At 38.0% G+C, this 27531-nt stretch overlaps 1 protein-coding gene across 1 annotated transcript in view; it reads right to left on the reverse strand.

Moving 5' to 3' along the window:
- LOC133520266 (indian hedgehog protein) overlaps window positions 1–25547 on the reverse strand; it is a 56549-nt gene extending 31002 nt beyond the window's left edge. Inside the window, 2 exon segments of the mRNA XM_061854642.1 lie at window positions 25048–25339; window positions 25341–25547. Of these exon segments, the coding sequence (XP_061710626.1) occupies window positions 25048–25339; window positions 25341–25519 (471 nt within the window). The 5' untranslated portion in view covers window positions 25520–25547.
- Window positions 25548–27531: the final 1984 nt, after the last annotated feature.

Below are 27531 nucleotides of genomic sequence, written 5' to 3' on the forward strand. Positions count from 1 at the left end.
CTTGTTTCATTTTAAGAAGGATATCGCTCTCCAATAAATTTAATTCGACCCTATAAATAACACAACAAGTAAGGCTTTTTATGAATTTGTAACTGGAATAATGTTCCAGAACTTTTATGGAAACATATTCCTGAAAACGAAGTGATATTTAATTGTGGTATTGCGAATAATTTACCATTAATAAATATATTCATGAACTGCCAAACATTTTAAAATCAATTACTCATTGTACGAAACAAATGCATCATACGCAACAGCCTTGTAAGTAATAAAGAAAATCTACGGTTAACGCCCGCGGCCTGCATAATTTTAAACAATTTCCGACTACTTTTATACCTAAACATGCAGCACATCTAGCTGGCAGATAACATCAGCGATAAATAGAACGTATTAATATGCATGATTCGCGACAGGCGATTACCCGATACATTATACGGGAATATTACCGACCTATACAAGGTTGTACTCGCCTAACTCCATATAAAACGAGTGCAACAGCAAAAAATCTGTATGCACAGCATGTCGGATACATTTTTGTACCTTGTAATAGCCCTAATTTTGCATACGTACCATTTCGAGCCCAAGGACGGCTGTGAGAAGGTTAAATTGAATATAAAATGGCGTCCTTTTTCAGCCGTGGCTAGGGTATAATTATCGAGCCACAGGCGTATGCGAAATTGGGGTCTCACCTCGACTCGGCGGCCATAAATAAAACAAAATAAGCGGCGGCGGTGGGAGGAACACTGCGCTAATGAATAAGCCGGCTGACCCGCGCAGCCGCGCAGCGGGACCCCGGCCTGCTCCGGCGCAGCCTCCTCCATTGGCCACACGTCATAACAGCCGCTCGCACCCGACTGCTCCTCCCGATACCTCGTCAGATCATTCTAACTAGAACACTTCGCTACATAGGCACTTTAATCTCAATCAACTGGGTAAACACCGATTGATCTCACTTAACATTCAGATCGACTCGAAATCACCATTCAATCGGCTTACACAATTGTAATAAATGTTAGGAATTACGACACGAGAGTCGAATTTGAATATGAATAGTTAGGCGCCATGTAGACAGGTACATGAAAAAACCGGTCCCGAAATGATAATAGTAGACAAATGTCCCGAGACACACAATGAGCGACCTCTGAGCTACTAATATCAATTTCACTTTTGAGAGACGCTAATTTATTTATTCACGTGCACGTCGGGCACCCGTCATTTAAATGACAAATTGCGAGTGATGAAGTACGATACTGAATAAAGCAGTGAGTACCTGCCGTACTTTATCATACCTAAAGATTTGTTTTTACCTTTTGGATTTCAAACTCACACACTAAGCTTCACTGTAATCAGATCTGGCATACCTACTTGGAACATTGGATGGATGGTATGAATCAAATTTTCCCAACGTAGTTATGCGAGTATTGGTACTACTGGAGCCTGGGATTTTTTAAATGCCAAAGAAGCAGACGAATAGCTTGATAGTAAGCAATTACCGCCGTCCATGGGCACCTGCAATACTGGGGGGGTTGCAAGTGCATTGCCGGTTTTAAGATGGGAGTACGCTCTTTTCTTGAAGGTTTGAAGGTCGTATTAGTAGTATGAGGACTTGCTTATATTATGTACCTATTCTTGTAAAGTACAGTTAGAAGAAAATGGTCTTAACCCGCTCATTAAGTAGTAGCGAGAACATGAAAATCAGTCTGGAAAATTTTGCCATACGAGATTTAAAACTGCTTTTTCGTTTTCAGTCCAGGATCCTATTACTTACCTATATTGTTTGTGTAACAGTAACAAGTTAGTAGGTGCGAGCAAGCGCTGTGGCCTAGCGGTAAGAGCGTGCGGCTTGCAATCCGGAGGTCGCAGGTTCAAACCGAGGCTCGTACCAATGACTTTTTAGGAACTTATGTACGAAATATTTGATATTTACCATTCGCTTTTCGGTGAAGGAAAACATCGCGAGGAAACCGGACTAATCCTAATTAAGACCTAGTGTACCCTCTGGGTTGGAAGGTCAGATGGCAGTCGCTTTCGTAAAAATTAGTGCCTACGCCAATTTTTGGGATTTGCCAAACGGACCCCAGGCTCCCATGAGTGGCAAAATGCCGGGACAACGCGAGAAACATGATGGTAACAAGTTAGTAGGTATCTGTATCAAGTATACTTATTTCATATGCAGATGTCTATTTCAGCACCTTAATTTTTCGTTAATTACTTCATGTGACTCAGCCAATAAATAAGTTTGTGGTGTATATAGGATACTGCCACTTAAACTACAGTGACATCTTGGCTGTTAACTAAATAGATGACATTTTACCTAAACAAGCGGGACAACAAATTACGACTTGTGTCAGATTGCTACATTTTCGCACATAGCCTGGGCGACCGTGCCCTGTTTCACACTAACTCGACCTTTAAGCAAACTTCACATTTATTTATATTGACATAAGATAACTTAAGAAAATTCACAACAACTAGCGAAGTCGTAATAAAATTATGTAACATAGTCGATCGTCATTAAAATCGCTATACGATACGACAAATACCTACCTACGGTTGGTAGGTACCCACATGTATATTATTTATATACTATAAAAACAATTTACTTAGTCTCAATAGTTAAAGAACATGATTTCAAATGATATAAAAATAGCTCCCGTGACGATAAAACTGGAAGGGTCGTGGTTTCGCAGGTAGGTTGGGGGGCTATTATTCAAATTAATTGGACATAAAACGACGAGTGCCGAACAAGAGAGCGTGTCGCCTGCACCCTGCGCCCGCGCTGTCGCCATGGCCACGGCGCTGGACTCGAGATCGTTTATCAAAACAGTGCTAGCGAGAACAATTGGAGGGCTAAACATTTTTTTCTACTAGAATAAATCTTTAGACGACCTGTCTGGCCTAGTCTGTAGTGACCCTGCCTATGAAGCCGATGGTGCCGGGTTCAAATCCTGGTAAGGGCATTTATTTGTGTGATTTAATTTGGGTGATTTCTATGTATTTAAGTATTTATAAATATTTATATTTTATAAGTATTAAATGTCGTATTTTAGGCATCCCCAACACGAGCCTTATTGAACTTACTGTGGTGTAATAAAAAAGAACAGAAATTTGGTTTACTAAAGCCGGACGGAATTTCAAGTGGAAATCTATCAGTTCTGTCTGATCTGCCGTAATGATTTCTGTCGCTTCATAAAACCTGTATATTCTGACTGAAAGAGCTGTCACAATAAAGGTAAACATTCAGACCATGGCGCCTACTCTAGGCCTAAGTTAAATCTATTTGGCAAAATATATTACGACCGTAGGCAGATTTATGTTACAATAATATTTGTTTCTTCTCAATTCTAAGAGCTTCAGTGTTTCATATTGACCCAATTGTTATTTAGAATTGCATAATTCAACTGTGTGGCTTACCACAGATCGGAATAGTAACAATGGACAGTAAAATTACAAGTGGTTATTGTCTCATGCCATGTCAAGTGTAATTTAAAGGATTAGCTGCGAGTGTCGCGGCCGGTCGCTAGATCGTTATCGGACGTCGCCGTGTGCCACAATGCCATCTTTTGTGTTCCGACACGATAATTTATTGCCATCAAACACTGCTTACAAACTCACCCAGATAACTCTCAAATTTAATTCGATATCCTGCAAGCGAGTTTGAACCTTAACTGCTGCGAAATTCCGCGCTGGGAGCAAAAAGTCGACCCGTTTGAGTGGATCTTCCCATCTGTTTAGACAATGCCGATACATTCCATTAGAGAAACATTGTTGAGATATGATAAAGGGGTTTGGATTAATAAATGTAATCCGTGATTGAGAATGAAAACAAATGGTAGGTAAATATTGCTTAATGCATTTTATGACTAATAGTTTGTTATGTTAGGTACCTAGGTATTTCAACGTGTCCATATAATAATAACATTGTAAACTATCATTGTAATAGTTACACGTAGGTAACTATCTAATTGACAGCTATTAAATTATTTATTGATGTCAAATATAAAATACATAAAATTACATAGGTATTTACTTAAATATTCCTTAGTCACTGCAATACTTACCCACATTTTTATACTCTTGCTATACTAAAAACCCTTATATTAAGTATTCAAGAATGTAGGGGCATACCTACTTGTTTTGCGGCAGGTTAATTAATTATTCGCGCAAGCTGACCTTATACGGGCCAACTAATGGGTATGTGGTTTCTGAAAAATGCTACGTCAAATATATACGTCGGGAGATTGCAAGTTTATAGAGACTGAAAAATTACTTAGGTACCTATATTATACGAATTAAAGTACTCTGCCGTACTTGTCTTAAAAAGACAAATTGGTATATGACAGGACAACTACAGAGGAACGATTCTATCAGCCAAGCAGCTCTAAATACGGAAGCCCGACTTTCCCGCGACATTTAATAACAATAAGTGCACAATGAAACAAAATCACGACCGCGAGCGTGTGCCTTATCGGAGGCACGAAGTCGATCGCTCATAGTCAAAATAATGACGCGAACGCACCGGGCGCCGCGCAGAAACAATTACACACATTAGTTTATTAATCGCGGCTGTCGCCCTCATTGTTCTCCTCCGGACAATCGTTTCTAGACCAAATAACGACGGTTTCTACTAAACATCGACGTAATAACGAGAAAAAACTAAGGCCAGTGTCACGTTACTGAGCTCTGTCGCCGGCGACAATCTCAAGGCGATTCGGTTCAAAACGGTGACCGATTTGACATTTCTTTATACCGTCCCGCCGAGACGACAATCGGATATTTTAATTACAACTTACGGCAGTAACAATTTGTAACAGGAGCCTTGTATAATTTACGGTGACCTTTTCAATATGTGCAATTAAATTTTCAGGTAGGAACGCGAGTCGTTTAAGGAGAAAATTGCCGATTAACATTCCTGACCTGGAAAGTCGTGAACAGAAGCATTTCGTAAATAACGTTTGGCAGTTTCATAAACATGTGTTAGCAGCTATTCGTTTTGGGTATGTAAATGAGTTCTATAACTAGAGAAGAGAATATTACGAGAAACAACCGTTGGTGATGGATAGTTTGTTCTTACCGTATTTACAAATACGACGTTGTTTTCTGTCGTCATTGGGTAGAAATGTATTATTCGTCTCTTACTAAACTTCCAGTAAATGCGAGATGCAATATGAGGTGTATGTGTAGTGTTTCTAACCGCGGCCGAGTCGTCGCGGTCGAATACCATTCCATATTGCGAACACTCCCATAAAGAAAACCAATTATATGCTCATGAGGCCATGTTAACAACAATGAAAATTCAACGTAAACATGCTTATGTAAGTATTTTAATTTGATTATGCAGTTTGATTAAATCCCAGTGATTTCAACAAACGCACATAGAATATAAATAAATGACATTTAATGTTCAACTAAAAGCAAACATCCACATCATGCATATAAGTTTCGGTCATTTATAGATATGACATGTATATGCCACGTTTATTATCCATAAAATTCAGATAATAGATTTATAGTTTTGAACACAGACCAAATTGTACTTAGTTAAGAGTTATTGAGAATTAAACAGTTTGTATTGAATTTGTAATTAGACTAGACAAAGTTTTTGTATAGTTCCGTGTCATGTGATAAAGAAAGCAGTTTCTTTCTTGATGAAAGGAATTCTGAGTCATAAAAAAATAAATGCAATATGAATTTAGCCACTTCATTCGATCTGAACATCGAATATGCTATGAACATCGAAGACTGGGAAAAAGAAACAATTCATTATCATCCGAGAACCGGTATCCTGTGTTTAGATAACGTAAGGCAATGAGCAGTCTAGGTTTTCCTTGAACCTGGCCGCCTCCGAAGGTCCGCCAGTCATTACTCGGATAAATTTACACGCCGCGTAAGTGCTGGATACATTTAGCATTTGCTGAGAGAATTTAGACATTGTAACGGTGCGCAGATATAAGGAATCACTGCCATTTTCTATATAATGTCGGACTGCACGAATAATGTAAAAATAAAATCTTAAATTAGTACAAAAATCGTTAGGTGGTCCTGTTTAATAGAAAGAAGACTACCGTATAACAGGCAAGGCCCAAATGATGTAAAGTATATAAACGACACCAATGGATTTACGTAAATTCAATATAAACATAGAACAAATGTTTCTAGATCAAAACATATGAGGATTTCTACTACGTATAACAATAACAAACAGAATCAATTCCAAGAAAAGATGAAACGTTTTTGATTAAAATGCTCAGTGTGTGGAAAACCAATTTTCAATTTACTGTATGATGATAAGATACTATATGCATAGACAATTTTATAACATAAATTTGCTAGGAAATTATGTACATTTACAATATGTAATACCAAGTGAACTATGAGTAAGTATCAATTCTATGAAGGTACATTTTCTCAAATAGCGCCGAAGCAATGAAGTAGCGATTTAAATGGTTTAAATGTTTACTAGCCGTTTACGACTAGGCACTTCTGGCCTACGCGAATGCTGGTCTAGTTAGGAGTTAGGGCAGACATAGCTACGCGTTAGCCACAAATATCTGTCTGACTAATCCCATATCGTATGAGGCAATGAAAGATACCAATGTTAACTAAAATAAAGAAAATTAACACTAAATTGATTTTTAAAAATATAGTCTGCACCGTTCTAATTATTCTTAAACAGTTGTTAGTTGGCTAAAGATAACATATGATAAAAATATACACTTTAAAATTTGTAAAAGAAACGAAACATATGGTTCAAAATTGATGGTCATATCAAAGTAAACAATTGAATCATGCCGGCGCCCACATCTCGTTCAACAAACGCTAAAACGCACATCTTTGTCTTTACAACGATAAAAATCGTATAAAGAGTATATTTGAATGTTATGATGGTTATTTTATATTTATTTTCCATCTCGTAAAACCAAGTGTCACCATAATGCATTGACTGACTCATTGACAAGGTACTTTTTGTACATTTTTGTGTTTGACCCTTCTTTGAACTTCGAGAAGTGAAGAAGCGAAGACGCGCGGGATCGCTGGAGGATGAGACCAAATGTCATATTCATCCTGATCCCTCGCTTTTTAAGAGCTCTTTAGTTTCAAATATAAATTAGGTACCTTAGAAATCTTTATTAAGATAGTGTTATTTAGGATCTAGTCTGAAAAGTAATACCAAGACATCCTGCCAATATGATCATGTCATTGAAATTCTTTATTAAAACTGTTAACAGTTCAACTTCATCCTTCATCTTCATACTTGAAATTGAACTGTTAACAGTTTTAAGACTTCTTGTAGGTGTAAGTAACTATTTACCTTCAATCAATAGGTACCTCAAAATACTAGTGAAAAGCCGAATCCATGGCCACGACGCATCGACGGTTAATCACCGCACAGGCAGCATTCATTCGCACATCCTCGCGAATTGACTGCAAGCAAACTTACACAAGAATGCACTTTATGCACCAAGGTCTCAATCTGCAATTTTTATACGCTAACGAACGAGCAATATTCACAACGGAGATTAATTTCCAAGATGGCAGTTATTTATGATCCGCCATTGTCTTTCATGTGACGTATGCAAGCGGCCCGATATTGTCACCCGATCGAATTACACACGTTCTTTTATAAATGGTAAACGTATGGCGATGAGGAATGGTAATGATAGCCGATGATGACTTTATCGTCTTTGAGATCATGCGTTTCTCACTCATCAATTTGAAGGAGAGATGGAGTATTATTAGCTGTGGCACCTTCGGCTGTTCGGTGGCGGGCGCGCCGCGGTTGCGCCACGAGGCCGCGAGAAACTCCTGCGATCTTCTTGTGTTTCAGAGACCGCAACCGCCCGGGCAGCCTCAGTCATCGACCTCCCGTCTATCGCCATACATATACACAAAATGACACGTTTATAGGCGTTGAATCGACCCTTAAAATAGTCCTATAAAACAGATGTTAAGCGATCATAAAATCGTCGAAGCACTTTGCGGAATGGTCGCATTTGAATTCCTAAGCATTCGGTCGTGATTCGGTCCGTTGTGACAGAAAACAAAGTTCGAGAAACCGTCGATTGAAACTTTAAAGAATAAAGTGCACGTATTAAATACAAAATTGCTAATAAAGTCTGTGATTAATGACTCGAGATGACAAAACAGCACGTTTTCAACCGCTGCGACCGTCGGACCGGTATCTAGACAGCCATCCACGTCACTCGAAAGACAATTATTAGCGCTGAGATTTATAGAAAAACGCCAACCGATAGTGCGTTTTAGATAATATGTACATAAATCCAGCACCTAGTGATGTTACGAGCGTTGCGGCATTTTCAACAGTAATATTTGAAAGTCAAGTATGCGTGTCTTTAGAGGGCTGTCACGTTACAAAGGTCTGTCGGGCAGAACGCCGCTGGGTGGAGCTAATAAACTATTTGAGTAGAGGCCACGTGTTGACACTGTCGTTTCACACCTGAACAATGCTTCTCGTTTGCATTAATGTAAATTAGGTTAGCCCGCCGCCCGACGCCGCGCCTACATTCAATTAGACGTACCCTAAACTAGCCCATATGTGCACTGTGAGCGTAACTAATTACATACATACTAAACTTTTACACGTGTAAAGAAGTACGGCAAAGTTCCTATTTCATTGATTGTGTGAGCAACCGCTGAATCAGATGATATGTCGTAAGCCGCCGCGCCTATAAAAGATATCAACGAGCCCAATCTAATAACAATAAAAAAAGAGTTTCAGTTAATACTTAAACTCGTATAGCTCATCGTTTTGATAATTATGTAGATACGCACATGTTTACTGCCTTATTTTTTGCCCATTAAAAGGTATGTACACATAAAGATTATCCATATAATCGCTGGAGATATTAACGAAAGTGACACCGCAATAAGTGAAATTAAATCAGTAAAAACAATAGCATGTTCGAGGTCGAATATAGCTCGGGGCTGCGAGCGGTGTCAAAGACTGGGCGGTTGTTCTTCGTCAGTCAACGCCCGCCGCGTAAACAACGCCGACCGTGCGCACCGACTCACAACGATTTGCGTTTTTACGGGAATCCGCGCCTGCCATTTCCTACCTTGTTTCTAGAAGCTCACATGATAAGATACTGATACGCACTTGGCATTACAATCTATCATAGTTTCACAACTCTCACGCATATGAAACATCTGTCCTTAAATTGTAAGAATTTTATCTGCCCAGGATCTTCAACGCGAAATAGATGACGGGATTAATAAAGGTAAGCTCTCCAAACATTTAAAGCAGATAAGCACACTTCCGCGACAAAAGCCCCACAAACGTTTCCGAACGTCACAAATCACACCACCGTCGTAAATACTAAACGATAGGTCGCCAAAATGCAAGATCTATAACAAAAAAAGATCTAAGAGATGTTGGGAATGATTTTTTTATTGTGCACGCGGGAGTCGCACGCGCGGCTCGATTGTGGCTGTGTGGTCCTCGCTAGCCACTTTGTAAATAGCGCGGTTTACCTTTTTCAACTTTTGTGTTTTGTTACCTTTTGTGCTGTTGTAGGACCAATATTACCATAGCTATTTAGGCCCGTCGGATATATAAATACGCCATTTATCATGATAACTGACGCGCGCGAACGTCACCGGGCCCCGATGGGGTGTAGATGTGATGGTTAGCCCTGATAAATCGTAGCGATTTACCTTTGCATTGTGTCTTCTTGTATGAATAACAGGCTATGAAATGATACTACCTTCTTACTTACTCATTGTGTCAAATAAGAGCGCATCGGTTAACATTAAACTATCACAATTGATTATTAGGAACATTATACAAGGGTTGTAATAATTTATCTAGAATTGAGGGATTTCTTTACGTCATAATGACTACCACGGATAAGTTTACGGAGTAGGTTATATTTCTCGACATTAAACTGAATCAGAAATCTCCATTAAAACACAGAAATCTTCCGCATTCCTAGTTTAAAAAACGAAAATTATAAATCAATGCAAAATGCACATACCTAGTCTCTTGATTTTCGCAGTGAACATAAAATTGATTTATTCATACAACATGTAATGCAGAGCCAACGCATGCAATATTCTTACAAAAACTGCCATCCCGGAATGCGGCCGTCATCGGAGTCAAAACATCAATTGTAGCGCTATAAATTCACTCAAACCGCAGGCTCTTTCACAATATTTGTATCGGTCCTATTACGGGGCGACAAAAAGGTCCGAAAGGGCGGTCGCTGAATGAAGGGAAGGCAAATAAATATAAATAAAGGTGAGGGGTGCGGGAAGGGGCGCGGCGTCCCGCGGCGCCTGCGCCGGCGCGAGCGGCCTGCGCGGCCTCAGAATATCTTCCCATAGAATACCCGAATACCATAAAGTGGTACAATCAGATTTTTATAAGACTTTCAATCTGCCAGAGATGCTGAAGAGACAGAATAAAAAAATACGTCATGGTAAAGTTGCTTCGATAATTCGCAGTTTGAAACGAAGGGATAGATGAGCAGCGCCTTACTGGCCAAATCGAACACACACTATGTAATATCAGAATTACATTTAATTTACATTATATCATTCAGTTATTATCATTGCATTCATACTTGTCCGTAGGTTGTAAATATGTATTGACTCGAGCGAAACGCACGATAACTAAAATGACGTCATTAACCTTAATAATAAATTAAATTTGTGGTAAAGTGTCGTCGAGATCTTAAATAGAGTTCAAAAAATAAATAGACCAATTCATTCACCAAAATAAAAATTCAATGTCGACCAAACCGCAATGGATTCCCACTAGTTACCACCAAGTTGTTTCCAGTGGTAACAACTGGGATTTTTTTCCGACCTTTTACCAATGATACCTACTGGGAGAAAGTAGTTACCACCAGCTCAGTTTGGTGGTAACTACTTACTGGGATTTTATTTTCCAGTAGTTACCAGTGGTGAGAACTTGGTGGTGACTAGTGGGAATAATCCACCGCCGTGTATACAATAGTTAGACTGTAGTAACTGACAACATACATTACCAAGGAAATTTATAGTGCAACCTTTAACGAAGTTAGGACAAAATAGTTTCATATAAGGGCTAAGTGGCCGTAAAAATCGGGCAGAACCGTACTCGCCGTGTCGATTGGCACTTAAATCTTGCACCCAATAAAAGTGCACCTGGCACCGACGTAGCCCGTAATTGGTCCTGCTGCACACGATTATGCGACCGATCGCCGTGGTCGTGGACATACTTTTACGAGTCTCATTGGTCCCGTTTAATGATGTGTGACAACCAGAGCGGGGAACAATGAACGAGTAATTGGATTTTGACTGGGTAGAAAATTTGCTTTTACAACATTTTTCTACATGGTTCATGCTGTTGCTTACACGGTGGGTTATGGATTTGTAGAATGCTGTATTTAACTTAAATTAAAAAAAAATAAGACATAACTTGACATATTAAATATCCGCTACCTAAAGGTCGTCTGGAAGAGATCGTTTTTTAGTTTGTTTTTTACCTCTTCTTAATGTTCATTATTTGTATTGTTTCTATATTTAGGTGTGCAATAAAGAGTATTTGTATTGTATTATAGGTTAAAGCTAACCGCTCGCGTATTTTATATTTAAGTCAAAGTTTGCACGTCAAAGCCAAACAACCAGCCGCCAACCTAACGAAGAGTGCGCCGGTTGAAGCTCCTCGTTATGGAGCGAAATACTTGATTAACCGGTTTTAATATATAAGTAAAAAAATGTGAGTCCCTTACATTAGATACAGATCTTATTGATTTAGATTTTAGATAGTTTATGATAACTTTTCTCCCATACCCATTTTAGTCCGATTTAGAAGTAACTAATTGCTTATATGTAGTATGTTAATTACTTACCTATCTCAAGGAATCCTATATTTAGTACTGGTACAACGAATAAAGAAATAAAAACATTTTCTTAGATAATTCACAATAGCTCTAGAAATAAAAACAAAAGAGATGACGATAGACTTATACTTTGTGTTGCTTGTTGGCCGTGTTTATCCACTTCAAACAGTTTGTACGCTATTCGAAATATAATAAATGCTGAAGCGCCTTATCATAATCCATTCAACGACTTTACATATCCTATTAGTAGTAAACGTTACGCGCCAGTATTTACACGTATACTTCAAAAGCAAAAGCGATAGATCATCTTGCGAAAGTAAGGAAGAGAATACGCGTACCATAGCTATAAATTATAAATAGCCATCAATAACCGAAATTGAGAACACTTTGAAACGCATAAACACCGCGTTATTTAGTATCAGGAAATACGATTCCCTGAATAGATCGCAAATTGAATTTCCAGGTATACCTTGAAGATATTTATTATTGATCCGACCTAAAGGGCATTCCTATTAAATCATTATTTAATCTTGTCAACTTTCCTCAAAAGAACATTAGTGTAGGCAAATATTTTTGTATGTTAATGTATTGCGGAAAAAATAACCTCATGAATGTTTATTTGCTAAATAATTTTAAATATTAAGTAAATAGGTAATACAAACTGTTTTTCTAAGTACCTAAGCAACTGCTGGTCGATTCTACGGTCGATTTTTATCATTAGCCAATGTTGCTATTAACAAAAACAACATACACAATTGCTACCTAATAATTAATTAATTTCCTTTTAATATTATTCATTGCATTACAATTATAATGCATTCAATAGTACTCAACAAGTTACAGCCAAATCGCAAAACAACATCAGCTATACATTAAAATTCAATCATAAAGCCGAAGTCATAGGTGCCATTTTTGTGTGATAAAAAAACACGAACTGAAACTCTGAGATTTGTAAACGAGTAAATTTGTTCTTCCGTGGCCCGTGCCTCTCCAGCATTGACTGAGTTTGACAGATAAGGTGAAGATAAGCACAACAGCTGAAGCACATCAAATATTTGCATGTATAATTAAAACAGACGAGCGAAGGAGTCTCTCGCAAACAACGCTTTTTGCGGCGGTGTAGTTTGAACGTTATCTACATTTTGTTAGGCTGCCATTACGTATTGTAAAACTATTTACATTAACTTATCCAAGGAGGTGGAATTCCAGAATTCACTCTGTATATCTAAAGTGGTTTCATTAAAACCGTAGTACCTCCTACGCTTAAACGTATCCGCGAAAATGCCGAAAATGTAATTCAATGGCAATTACAAACTCGCAAACTAAACCAAAGAGTACTCGTCAGACAGTAGTTGGATAAATTAAAGATACCCAACTTATCACAATACACCTACACCAGATTAATAAAAGGTGCTAAACAAATTAGTTACCAATATTTTTACAGCTAAACATTATAGGTTAATGATGTTTTTTTGGAGACAGTTGGAAAACAAATTTGCTACGTAAAAACAGCCTGCTAATAATTTATTTTTTGTTCGGTAAATGATACGATGAAAAGTTTTCTTAATTTCTATTTAAATTTAATTGTTTTAATTTAAAGTTCCATCTCTCAAAATATCGGTTACTTTTAGTACAAGCATTTTTGAAAATAAAATGTACAAACTTATAGCCATTCACTTGTGCAAAACTCGGTATTTTATTTTGAGTTTTCCGCTAAGTAGTTACTTTTGAATAATCAATTTGTGAGTACCAACTTAGTAATATTAACGCGAAACTTTTAAAACTTAAGTAAATGAAAGTATGTTTTAGCTAACTATGCCCACATTGAGGACGCCGCAGACTTCGCACATGTTTACGTTACTGTTGAGATGCAAATGGTTAATTTATCGCCACCTTCGGCAGCTAACTATATAAACCATACCGCAAACACAGGCTGGGTTCAAAGACCTATCACTGAACTGTTTGCCGCGTATTTGAACAAGTGTTTCCTTTCAACAATCGTAAAAGGTATTGCACACCTACCGTGCAGCGCAGGTGGAATTGTCAATGCGCTAGCAATAAAGGTTTGTCTGTGAGAACCTACCTATTAACAAAAACCCAGACTTATAATGTAAAAAGATACAACGCAATTGGTGGAAAAGATTTTGCTTGGACAGTTTTTACCAGATAGAATGATCAGCTGGAGCCACACTAAGCCACGGTGGCCAGGGAAGATTGCTCGCACAGCGGGTAAACGTCGAGGCTGAAATTTTGTGGAAGACACTAACTAAGACTCTAAGTACTAGACACACCGACGATCCGGCAAAGGATGGGAGATTACGTCAAATATCTAAGGTCGGCAAGAAAGTCAAGAGACCGTATTGTGCATAAACTTTTATGAAACTTGATCTTTTAATCTCACACGTCACTTGCATTGGAAACTATTAAGGAATTATGTATTAAAATGTATTTTTAAGCTTATTTTGAGTTTGTATTATTATTTTTAATGTATAAGTTATTGTTGTATTAAAATTAAAATATTAATTTCTATATTTATGTAAGTTTTAATTGGAAGGATTTTTGTTAATATTAAAATGAGGTTTTATTTTTTGACATGGGATTAACATGGATATAGGTAATGTAAATATAATAAAATTGACATAATCCTTAATGAAATCTTATAAATAGTATATATATTAGCAAATATACAACCATCATTAATAATAAATTTATCCAGTTCCAGTAAATTTATTTATTAATCTAGAATTAAATTAAATGAAATTTGCATTACATCTATCGAGTAAATGAGTAGGATCCTTTAGCCCCATTTGCACAAGACACAAGTACCTCGCTTAGGTATCGACGGACAATAATTATCCTATAGCTCTTAGTTGAACAATAGCATATAAATAAATATTGAGGGTATTTTGAAAACCTTGTACTCGACTCAAATTTATTTGATGACCCATTGTTCCGTACAAATGTAGGTGCAAGCAGTTTAGGGAAAGTGTTTAGAATTATTTCTTTAATGATCTGGTCCGTTAACACAAAAAGTGCAAGAGTCAATAACATACACCTAGCTTAAACTTAGTTACCCATCATCCTATTTTATTTATCATCCGAGCAGAGGAGCTATAAAAAAAGGTTTATCCAAATCTTACACAAAACACATACGGCCCGATTCGAACTTTAATATGCGTCAAGGTCTAGATACGATATGGATCGGATATATCCGTGTCAAAAGTGACGTTTCTTCAAACAAAACGTCACTTTTGATACTGACTTTCGGTTTTTCCGGGTTCCGTTCGGCTCAGCATTGCTCCGAGCAATTATTAGGGTTGGCAGTTGGCACAACTTGACGTCCTTATACGTGCAGGACCACAGATAAGATAATGACTTGAATTTTGACAACCCTAAATGGCCTAGTACCAAAGCCAAAAGGGATAGTGCCATACATTAGAAAGGGACAGCATAATTCGTCCTTAAATTGCTGTCAAACCTTGGTTTTGTTGAAGTGTCATTCTGTACCTTAGTACTATGTGTTATTCTGTGCCTAAGTAACATTTTTGCTCACACTGTATATTATTTTAGTGGGTTATTCTTGTTGTCGGGAGCGTAATCTACAACAATTCATAAAGCGAATCGATGGGTCTTTTGGTGATTTTAAATCCCATAAATACCATTATCTGCCCCGCAGGCATGACCTTCATGAAAATTCTGAGACATCTGTCACACATTGTATGTTAAAAGCTGTTTGAAACTGTAATAAGTTGTATTCTTTCAATAAAAGGTCGAATTATCTACAGTAGACTCAAAATGTATAACTTCGTATATTTATCTTCACCACTGAAATTGATCTATAGGCGGATCCACACGGAGCGAGCACACACGCGAGGCAATTTCCTCACGCACAAACCGACCGAGGCACGTCTACACTGGCCGGTTTGTGCGAGAGGAAATTGCCTCGCGCGTGTGCTCGCTCTATGTGGACCCGCCTTATGAACATAAAGATAATAAAACAACAAAAGGGGATTAAAGTATATACCTTATTATACAATTACATTCTATTTATAAAAATATCAGGTGAGAATTTGTGCCATAAAGTGTTTTACTACTACTAAAGTCTGGTAATTTCATTATCATTTTCTATGATAAACAGATGATTTATATTTTTCGGGGGTTTTCCAGACTGACTCGACTATATGATCTGAGGACTCGACGCTGACCGCCAATGTTATTAAACCATGCGAGTAAAATTTTATCTCCTTTGAAGTGTTTATTTTACTTTATACGCCGGCTACAGATGTTATTTTAGGTGAGGTATCAACAGGTTAGTAAAATACGTGTTTACGCGGCTGATCACAGATTACGCACATTTAGGTAAACGAATAGTCTAATCCCAAAATTCCTAAATAACATTATTACGATCTAATCCTTCAATAATATGAACACTATGTATCACTTATGATATACCTGTATTTTTATTAAGTATCGTAATCATTTAGTAAATTTTTCGACTGGTAATTAATGTTTTAAATTGTGTATTGCTTGACATTTGTATAATAAATACAATACATAGTTATTAGCTTGTCGATCTATATAAATTCGTATAGATTTATACTGTAATTTAATATTATGAAATAAATAAATCTAAATCTATCACGTATTATATTTTAATGATTGTGATACGTTTTGTAAAATTGACCTTGTCTTGTCAATAATTTGCAGAAAATAATTATCGTTTTATCACTAATCAAGGGGCTATTGACAATTTATTTACATAGTTGCCTTTATAAGCACAGTGCTATAGCGCGGCTGTTTAGAGGTCTTTATTGCATTTTACAACGTTGTAAACCCACCGTAGAATTTTAGGATTAATTTCATTATGGTCAATTATTCACAACGATCGGCGCTCGTTCTGTTTTTTATCCTGCGCTAATAAGCCGAAAAGTATCTAATTTGGTCGGCGGTCTCTTTGCTGCTAACAAATTAAACCACTTTAGCGTATCGGTATATTGACTTAATGAAATCTGTATTAACAATCGATAATTAAGTGCCTTTATAACAGTTTGTTTTGACTTGTTGATTTAATGACATTCTGATTTTAAACACTTCTCTGTTGGGATTAAAGAGGTATTTTGAATAGGACGATATATTTATAGAATGTTGAGAATATGAACTATTTTTTGAATGGGGCTCGGGAGGCATGTCCCGGTGTCCCGGTAACGACTGGTAGTGCTATCTGCGCTCGGCAGTAAAAGCTCATTGTAACCGGAGCCTCAAATACGAATTTGAATAATGTTGACCTATCCCGCGACCACCTCCGTCATAAATCACCGAGATATTTATGTCCCGCGCCCCCCACCGCCGCTCCCCGGGCTTATTCGCGTCCGAAGGATATAAAATATTAAATAAAAACATACATAAAAAGGTAAGTAATTCCGATTGGAATCGGAGAGTGCCGAGGTGCGGTTGCGCCTACTTGCCGGCTGCGGTGCTGCGGTCGCGGCGCGGGCGCTGAGCTGCGATGCCAGCGTATTTCACAATTGAAAAAGGTAAATATGAGTGTTCTTTGAAATCGTAAAAACATGGACAGCCAGCATGTCGACCCTGAATAAGTTTCTATGTAGATGGGGGTTGCTTGTTTTAGTATTAAGTTATACATGCGTAGTTCGGTGCAATTCAATAGTAAGTACCCAAGAATTAGATATTTTGTAATATAGTCTTAAATGGCAGGCCGAACGCCTGTAGTTTAGCCATATTCAGATTCAAACCGTGACTAACGAATCCGAATCGGCGTCACACCACCAACCTACCGACTTAAAAAAAAAATATTTTTCACGCCGGGTCATTTAGGATAAACAGATGCCATAGAAACTCAGGCTAGTCAGCATCAGGACCTAATCGTTAGTATGGTAACGTTTCCCTTAAGAGAGACTGCTATATAAATCCAGCTGTCACCAACCCACGAGTTACGCAATCCAACATTCAACGGAAAGAGCATAATGCATTTATCTTCGTAGCATCTGGCATGTAACGTACCGCTTCCCGTGCGCATTAACTTTACTCATACCTATTCCCTCTTATTTATGAGAAATAAATAATACTATTAGACGGAGATACCGATTCCTGATAAAAAGTGAGCCCGAGTTAAATGGGAGGCACAGTGGAAGCAGAAAGAAAGTAATGGAGGCGCATCGAACCGGTTTGGAGATTTTTACGAATGCAAGCCTGGTCGGCTGGCCGGGAGCGGCGCGGCTATGTGCGTTGTGCAGGCACATAACATAGCCCACGGCGGATTCGCGCCGCGGCGGCTTGGCCGCGCGCCGCTGCCGCTCGCGCCCCGCACGCACACACTACCAACTATCTGTACTCACCGATACACCGATTATTATCTGCACATAACTGGATTCCACGTATGCCTTCGTCCTTTTAAAATATTTGCCGTGTAATCTGCATACTGCATTGAAGCCATTATTTGCATGTTACCGTCAAACAATAGGTTCCTAGAACGCGGATCGTTATTTCATGATTTAGGTTGACTTTGATTGAATTGTACGGTCTCAACAGCTCACACAGCAAATTGATCGTAGAGGAAAACGTAAACACTATATCTAATGGATGTAGATTATGACCTAGTAAGTCGCCGACTGAAGTAATTGACATTGGAAACTGTAAGCTGAAATAGCTCTGGTAAACATGCTTCCAATACCAGTTTTCTGCGAAGGCACTTTTGCTCGTGTTTACTTCTTGATGCTGATATGATCACTGGATTGAATTCTGATAGGGGCTTTGATTAGGGTACATATTCTAGAAGTAGGTAAGTTATTCGATTATATTCACGATCGCGATCTATAGGACTTACCTACACACATGCAGCTATGAGATTTGTATTTTAATAGTTAGGTAATTAATGTGTATTATGATTAGCAAACCGGTCGCGTTTTGATCATAGACAGTGCCGGATTAACCCTTAAGCAAAATAAGCACTTGCTTAGGGCACCACGTCTAGGGGGGCACCAAAATCGTAGGCAAAAAAAAAAGTATTATGAAACTTTTTGTACGTGTACAAGTAGGAAAACGAAAGGACGTAAGGGTAAGAGAGTAAGGGCACGTAAGCACGTCTTTAACGTAGGCCTTTGATTCGACCTTACGCGGAGGCCCTCAAAGCTCGTCAGCCGATTTTTCGACATAGGCTACCGATTTTGTAGTGAATTTGCTCTATTGCACGCCAGATTTGTCAATTGTCAATATTTTAAGTGTTATAAGGGGCCCCGCGAAGGTCGAGAACCAAAAGAATCCTATCAAGTCGCGCATTCGAATAAATCCAAAGGCCAAGCAGTACATATAGGTGATTACATAACTTCGATTTCAAGCCACTGTTTTGCAGTTGGTGGGTCTTATGCGGAGCTAGGCCTTCTAGAGGTTCTCTAAATCATTGCCGATAGTTATATTGCCAAATGTCATTTCGCAGCCAATTATTCGCATAATTTCATTTTGCCGAATGATCAAGTGACAACTAACTGTTAGCAACTGTATGTTTGGCTAACAACAAATAAATGCTTTTGACTTTTCGACTTTTAACATGAAAAATACACTTTACAGTACATATGGTGCTACTTTAGCGCACTAGTGCGAAAATTAGCATATTACGTTACTGTGTCGAACATTTAAAAGGCCATATGTACTGTAAAACGTTGTACGATACATGTGCAAATAGGTAATTCGCAACTCGTGTCGATTTAAAACACTCCCTTCGGTCGTGTTTTAATTTATCGCCACTCGTTTCGAATTTCCTATTTTTCGCACTTGTATCGTAATGTACTATTTTAAAACGTAACGTTTTCGCAAGTCGATCTTCTGCCTCACTTACACGGGTGGCGGTAATCGCTTACCATCAGGTGATCCGTCTGCACGTTTGCCTCCTGTATCATAAAAAAAAACTTACACTATGGCCATGGATCCAAATCCAAGCTTTCCTCTCTCGCAGCTCGGCCTTCGGCCTCGTCCACACTTCGTCATTGATCAATTTCAAGCTCTGCTTTCTTGCAGCTCGACCTTTTGTAACCTCATTCGTAAGCGCCAATCGGATGCTTCGCGTCTTCAGCCTTGTTATAATCTCAGCCATAAACTGCCTTTACACATTATCATTTTCAAAAACGGGACTTAATCGTGTTTAATTAAGTTCTAAAATTACCTCCAACGTCAAGATAATGATGTCGACTTTAGCCAGTCTTCTACGAGACCATGGGGATAACGCCATTCTTAAAACGTCGGAGGTAATTTTAAAACTTAATTATACGTGATTAAGTCGCGTTTCCGTACTCAATAGGTTGCTTTTTAAATTTGGCCATTAGTTGAGTTGAAAAATCCTGCGCGGAGCACGGTCAATGTCTTCGCTTACACTTGGACATCGGTTGGCTCGGCCTTCGGCCTCGCACGGATTCCCGACACGGTCGGATGTTCTAGGCCTCCGGTTTTTTTTACCTTTATTATATATTAATGGCATTGCACGGTCTTCAATAAATTAAATACACTGTTCAAAACTTTCAGGGTACTCTTGGGCAGGTGTATAAGTCATGTTGCCTACACTGGGGATTATTTGAGGATTGAGAACCAAAACACGTTTTAATCGCAAAGCAAGCACAGAATGATAATGATGATATATTAGGTAATTTCGGTCATTTCGTTTAAATAGGCGCTTTGATAAAGGTGGCATTCGGATGGCGACTTCAGCAGCATTACTGTTCCAACTACAACGTTACTGCTGCAGCACTGCCAATATCCATGATAAAATGATGTGACAGGTTGATGATTCTATTTTCAACAGTAATGTGGCATTGAATGTCACTCAATTTACCAAGAAAATTCAATATAATCATGATGACTCTAGGGACAGGGGGCACCATGGTCTAAAAATGCTTAGGGCACCAAAACATCTTAATCCGGCACTGATCATAGACTTTTCATATGCTTCTTTTTATGTCAAGATGAATCGACTACCTTTATACAATTATGCAATATGTTACATATTTTACATTTCCTTTTACATTACTTACCTAATATAATGATAATCAGGTAGGTAGTAGTTATTCTCGTTTTGTTTACTAGGTAGTAGTTATACCTATACCTAGGTATTAAAACAATCACCTAAGTTAGTACTTTTAAAAACAAATTCTCTAGAATAGTTTCTACCAACACGATATGTTTTACGACACGGTGGATCAAAGATTAAAATTGAATGATTATTTCTAACTGCGGCTGGCAAACCGTCCCACTTTGTCGCTTGCCATAAGGACGCCTTGTCAGGTTATTCGTATGAAGATACAAGCAAATCTCGTCCTTATGGCAACTAAGTGGGGCGTTTTGCCGGCCGCGGTCACATTTGGGCGTGTGTTCCAAATCTCTTTAAGTACAGGTATCTATAGGTTATTTGTTATTATTAAATATAGTTTAATTCTATAAAACATAATACAGGTAGAATTGTACATAATTTTTCCTATCAGAGTAATCCTTTTTTTTTCGCTCGCGATAACCAAAAATGTGCCTAGGAGAGTAAAGTGGCCGAAAGTGTAAAAACTGTCAAAATAACTGACAATATAAAAAAATTTAAAAGTACCAAAATAGGTATCAACCATAAATAACACTACTGTTGAGTACCCCCACAAAAATCACAACATAACCTAGTTCTATTCTGAACTGCGCACTTAACGTGGTCTACTTCGTATCATTCACGATGGCGCGCAGATTTGTCAAATCTAACCTTTAGTTACATGACAATACGAGTCAAGGCGCGCGTCTTCGTGAATGACACGATCTATCGATCAGATTCCAAACTGACCCAGTTCGGGCAGTAAAGGCCATCGGCGACTGTTTGTATGCGCGTTTGTTTGTTTGTCAACGCGAGCGTGTTTGCCGACCCATTACAGCGAGGTTTCAGACGCTGAAACATTTATATTTTCTGCCAATATTTCTCAGGCAACGTTCGAGTCGGACCAACTCTGATTATCATTTGGAAAGCCAAAGTGTGGCCATCATTATTCATGCATAAAATATATAGTTTATAATGACCCTCCCTCGCTTTGATCTATTCAAATCGGTGCAAAGTTAGCTTAGACGGGCTCTAGTGTCCTAGTGTCCAATAAATAAATAAGGGGAAGGGAATAATTGACAGTCTATGTTCTACAATACAGAAACGTATTCTACACTTTAGAAATATGCCTTAATTTCTAAGTCCAAAGGACAACAGTGGCACACTTAGAGGCCGAAGTGTGAGTTATTTCGGCAGTTCCGTGGGAATCTGACGAATCCTACACCAGAACAGGTGATGCCGCAACAGAAAACTGCATCACGAAAAGGAAGTTTTAAAATTTAAGATCTTTACTATTGTATATATGTTATTTTGTAAGGTTTGTATCTATGGGCGTTAGTTGCCTGGAAATAAATGATTTGATTGATTAATATTGATTGACTTGATACAAGCATAAGGTCTATCTGACAACACGCGGATATCGTAGACTATGAATGTGCGCTTGCAGTATCATAGCTGTTAAATCACATGCGCGTTGCCAAGCCTGAATGCGGAACAAGTAAGCAAGAGGACCTGCTGCACACACCCGATGCAGCAGCGTGACTCAACTGCTTAAATGTTGATCTATAGATCAACATACATACGGCAACATACTTCTATATTCTTTTGGGCCTGTTTTATTGTTTCGCATTAAAATTGTATCTATGTAATTGCCTATTTTGTAAAACATGCCATACGAATAAATAAATAAATGGGAAATAGATACTATCAGTTTACTGATGACATTTCATGAATGACATTACTTTTGAAGAAAGTAATGACAACATTATTGAGCGTAGTAATTGGAGCGGAATTAAATAATGTTGAAATTACACTGAGATCTTATAATGTAATGATAATATTATAAATGTCATTCTTACTCATGTGCCTACAAATAAAATGTCTGGCCATACTTGCCGAGATTAAACATTTGCACGCATATATTAGCGCAAACTAAACAACATATTAATAGGCAATGACTTTATGCAATGCTAACAAATCCTTATTAAAATTCAACACAATGGCCGGTTGTATACTCTGAAAACATTGCGAACGGCGAAATCAGGCGGCCTCTTTGACGACACACACGTAAGATTTAAACATATTTGCCGATTACTCACGTAAACTCAACTATTGTCTATGCTAATAACTAGGCAAATATTATATTCTATGATTAGGTGAAAATAAGTCCATTAGGATATCTTCATGCCACAACGGGCGGCAGTTCATGAAAGTCTACCGACTGGCTAAAAGAGCCCGTGAGGCCTACTTGCAGAATTATTTTTTTTGAATTTTGGCTTTAATACTGACAGAATGATCACTGTACGTTTAACGAAATATCGCATTAGAAGTCGAGGAATTTGATTACCGTATCAATTCATTTCTGTGTAATAATTAATGTGAAAGCTTCTAGGGGTCTTATATTATTGTTACTGTGACCGGGTAAGAAATGGTACAAAAATCCAATTTTTTTACCTGTTACATAATAGTTGACCTATATATTTAGGTCTAGTTGCCGTCGGAAAGTATGCAAAGTTACGATTTTTCCACGAATTTTTTTTTTTTTGGAAATATCACATGAATTTTGAATAGAATTTTTTCCATTGCCAAAATAATACATTTTTTATTTAGTTTTCTGTTAAATTATCCTGAAATTTCCGAGAATTTATCCAAATTTTTGGGAACTTTTCTGAATTTAAAATCACAAAATAATAAATTGCCGAATAAAATTATAACCCCTACCTGATGAGTGACGAGTTAAAGTCTATCTACGAACAATTGCTGGTGTATAACAAATCCTTTTCAAAAACACGCAACTTCATCGGTCGGACTCGGACAATTTTGGAAATAACTTGGGAACAATTTGCATACCTACAGAAGAAAGTCAGAAACGCACATACCTACTGTCTCAGTTTCCTCTTATGGTAATTATAAATATTTAAGTAATCAAAAAAAGGTTTTTTTTTTGACAGCCCTATCGAGTTTATACCCCCTAATCTACTTGCACTTAGGTACGGTCAGCTGCAGAGAAAAAGTACCCCCCTGCATACAAATGCAGGTGGTTACATTTTCTCTGCAGCTGACTGTACATACACGAAATAATACCTAATAGGTAGGTATATACTTTATAATGTAGGTACCTATGTAGGTACATACTACATAATAATGTTTTACTTAATAGAAAAGTATAACTTTTCTGTTAAAACCAAAACATTCATTTCTTGAAATTTGGCCCACAAATTCCATGAATCAATGAAACATACTATTAATTTAAAAAAAACTTTGTAAGAAAATTAAGGTTTACTAACTAAATCAATTCAACGTGAATGTTTAATTACCTACTACCCCAATTAACAATGGTGTCAAAGCATAATAACTTTTGCTGTAGTGAAATGAGATAATTCTCTTACCTACCTTCATAATGATTTGGAACAAAAATGTAACAACAGTTCTCATAAACAGATGGTCAGTTCTTGTTTTTAAAAGGATTTTTTTAGTTTTCTGCTACTTATTACGGGTGATGACAAAACGTTTTTTTCGCAGCCTACTGCACTTGTTTTAAGCTATAATAATATAAATAATGCAACAGACTATATCAAATAAACTACAATAAAGTAACCGTCAACAATAAGCCAGTTTCCCGTTGTCCGCATGTTTTCACAAAACACCGTGAATGACAAGGCACGAGTTTGAATGCCCTCGACACCAACTTTTATGAGTGTCGTATATTTCACCCAACCCGGCATCAAGATTGAAAAGAAATCATCATTCATCAATTAGTCACAGAGTCAAAATATTTGTTGACAAAGCCTGCGTAATTGCAGAGTTACAATCGTAACACTCGCTTCGAAGCTACCGTAACGCCCGCAATTTGTACCCATTGTTCATGTTTACAGCGGAATTGTCTCCACGCCGCCGGCCGGCGGCTGCAGCGCCCGCGCATTCACATGTTTTCAAAACAGACACTTCAGGCAACTCACTCATTATTTCAATGTGACAACTTCCCACTACCAAAACAAGTTTTTCACTCCGGAATGCTCGACAACGCTCTAATCGAAACCACGTACGCGCATCACCCTAAGCATCCAGATACATAACTAGCAATAAGATCCGCTCACTAGAAGGAAGATCCGCCAATGGGAATCGACTCACCTGGGTCATGAGGCGATCTGCGCCCGTACCCTCGTCATCCTTGAAATCGATGTCCGGATTATAATTAGGCACTAAGTCTTTGAACTTTTCATCGTCTCTGATGATGCGACCCTCAGGGGGGCCGCTGGCGCGGCCGTTCTCCTCGCTGATGTTGGGCACGTGCTGACGGAAGACGAGGGGGTAGACGCGGTGCCGCGGCCCCGGGCGGTTGGTGAAGCCTCGGCCCGGGCCGCAGGCGGCCGCCGCGCCCAGCCACAGTAACACCAGAGCCAGCCTCATCTCGTAGACATCCCGCGCGCTCGCCGCACGACCACCGCGCGCCGCGAACTGAGCGACACTGAAGAGCGCCCGGCCGCTGGCCACCACCGCGGCCCGGCGCCCGGTCCGGCCCTGCATCCCTTGCGCCGCACGCACCACCGAACCGAGCGATTCGCCAGCCGCCGAGAGCGCCCGCGCCCGCTACCGCCTCCATATTCCAAACCACCTCATTAGCAATAAAAGTTTTTTGTTAAGAGGAAAGGGCACGACCGCTTCTCCATATAAACGTAGTCCCCATTTTGCTCCATGGGTATTGTCATTATAGAAAATATTTTCACATAATTTGAGGTATATGTATTACATAAGCGAAGGGGTTCGTTTGACTTTAGTTACATGTCATCCAATTTTATAATGCTCATAACTAATAATTAAAAAATCGATAAAAAAAACATACGAAGGCGCATAGCTATGGTTGATATAGGCACAACGAACTGTATCGACATATTCTCAGTAATATTAATAGCCAGAGAGGAAAATGAGGACTATGATTGTATGGAAAGGCGATTTCGCGCAGTCGTTTTCGTCTTAGTAATAATCACTAAGGCTGATGACGGCGGTAAAATATTAATGCATAGATTCACATATTACTGAAGTTCAGAATGTTTTTTTTTTATTAAGATTAACTTACTAGATTTTTATTGTATTTTAAGTATAGGTTTACTCGTATATTTAAGTATTATGTAGGAAAATTAATGTGCCTTTTACTAAAGGAACTAGTGGAAAATTTGTCATCTGCAAATTGGCCATAAATGACTTACCGAATTTAAGCCAGAATATTTGATTATCTATTACCTACGTGTGGTTTGGAAGACTGTCTGAATTGGAATTTGGAGTAAAGTAATAGTTTAGACTTTACCTCAAAATCAATTATTACCTAGGGCCTAGGTAAACCAAAATCCAACCATAAAAAATTAGGGAAAAAAATGATAATTATTATTAAACATTAATTATTAAGAATATTAAGAGGGAAGTACGCGTCCATACAAAAAGAGAAAATATTTATCCACTTCTAAATATTTTCCATTCTCCATGATTTTTAGTATGCTATTGACACAATGAAAACCAGGTTTAGAGCTTACCGTTTTTTTTTTCAAAATTTGCAAAAAAAAAAAAACAATTTTTTTAAGCAAATCTTATAAACCTAGAATATGTTACGATGAAGCAATCGACATCAATATCAAAGTGATTTGTTAGTTAGCCGTAACCGTTTTCTCCCTAAATAGAATTTCATAGAAAAAGTACCGTTATTTCGCTAGGATCACATAGTTATTCTTTCCTCTAAGTTTGTCAACTATTATGTATATCAATAGTAATATGACGCCTCGCAGCAAATACATTTATGTAGGTATACAGATCGACCAGATCGTAGAGCAATCGTAGCATAATTGTGTCGTAGACTAATCATATTACCTTGATACAAATATAAAATAAGAATAATTTATATATCTTTGTAAAATCTACTCATTGTGACAGACGATTTCTGCCAAAAAAATAATCCATTTTGTTTATGACCATATAGTACCAACTTCTTTAGAACTATACGTAGTTAAATAATAAATAAATAGTCTAGTCTTGCTTTTATACCCTGAATAAAAATAAGGTTTTTTTTTTCTATATTTTTTTTTCATTTTCATTACACTTTCCATTTTCCTCTTCACCTCTTTATTGTACAAAAAAAGACGAATAAAGAACAGGAAAATACATCATTATTATAAGTACAAAGGCGAACTTATCCTTTCAACGGATCTCTTCCAGTTAAGGCCCCTTAGATTCGTGCTGCTCCTGCTCCTTCATGTAGCTGCGTGCTCGAGACCGCGGATATCATGTTTTTGAATTTGAATGGTTGTAAGTTTTAGCAAAGAATTCATATTTTTTGTGCATAAATTGTTACACATCTATAAAAAAAAATTTAGACCTATGTTCCTGATTTTTTCGGTCGAGCCTAAGTCAAAAAATCAGGATTCAAGGCAATGAAGTCACTAGAGAAAATTGTTAGATTGCTAATTAAATTTTTGGCAACCCTACAAAAAAGCTACACGATTTTTCAAAACTTGCCGCCCTTAATCTTACGGCACTTAATCTCTGTGCAATTGAGGGAGAATTGGAGACGGTCGACATCCCTATTTAGTTTACCTACAATATATGTACAGTCAGCATCAAAAGTAG

This window comes from Cydia pomonella, chromosome 8 (genome assembly GCF_033807575.1).
Source record: "Cydia pomonella isolate Wapato2018A chromosome 8, ilCydPomo1, whole genome shotgun sequence".
NCBI classification, from domain to species: Eukaryota; Metazoa; Arthropoda; class Insecta; order Lepidoptera; family Tortricidae; genus Cydia; species Cydia pomonella.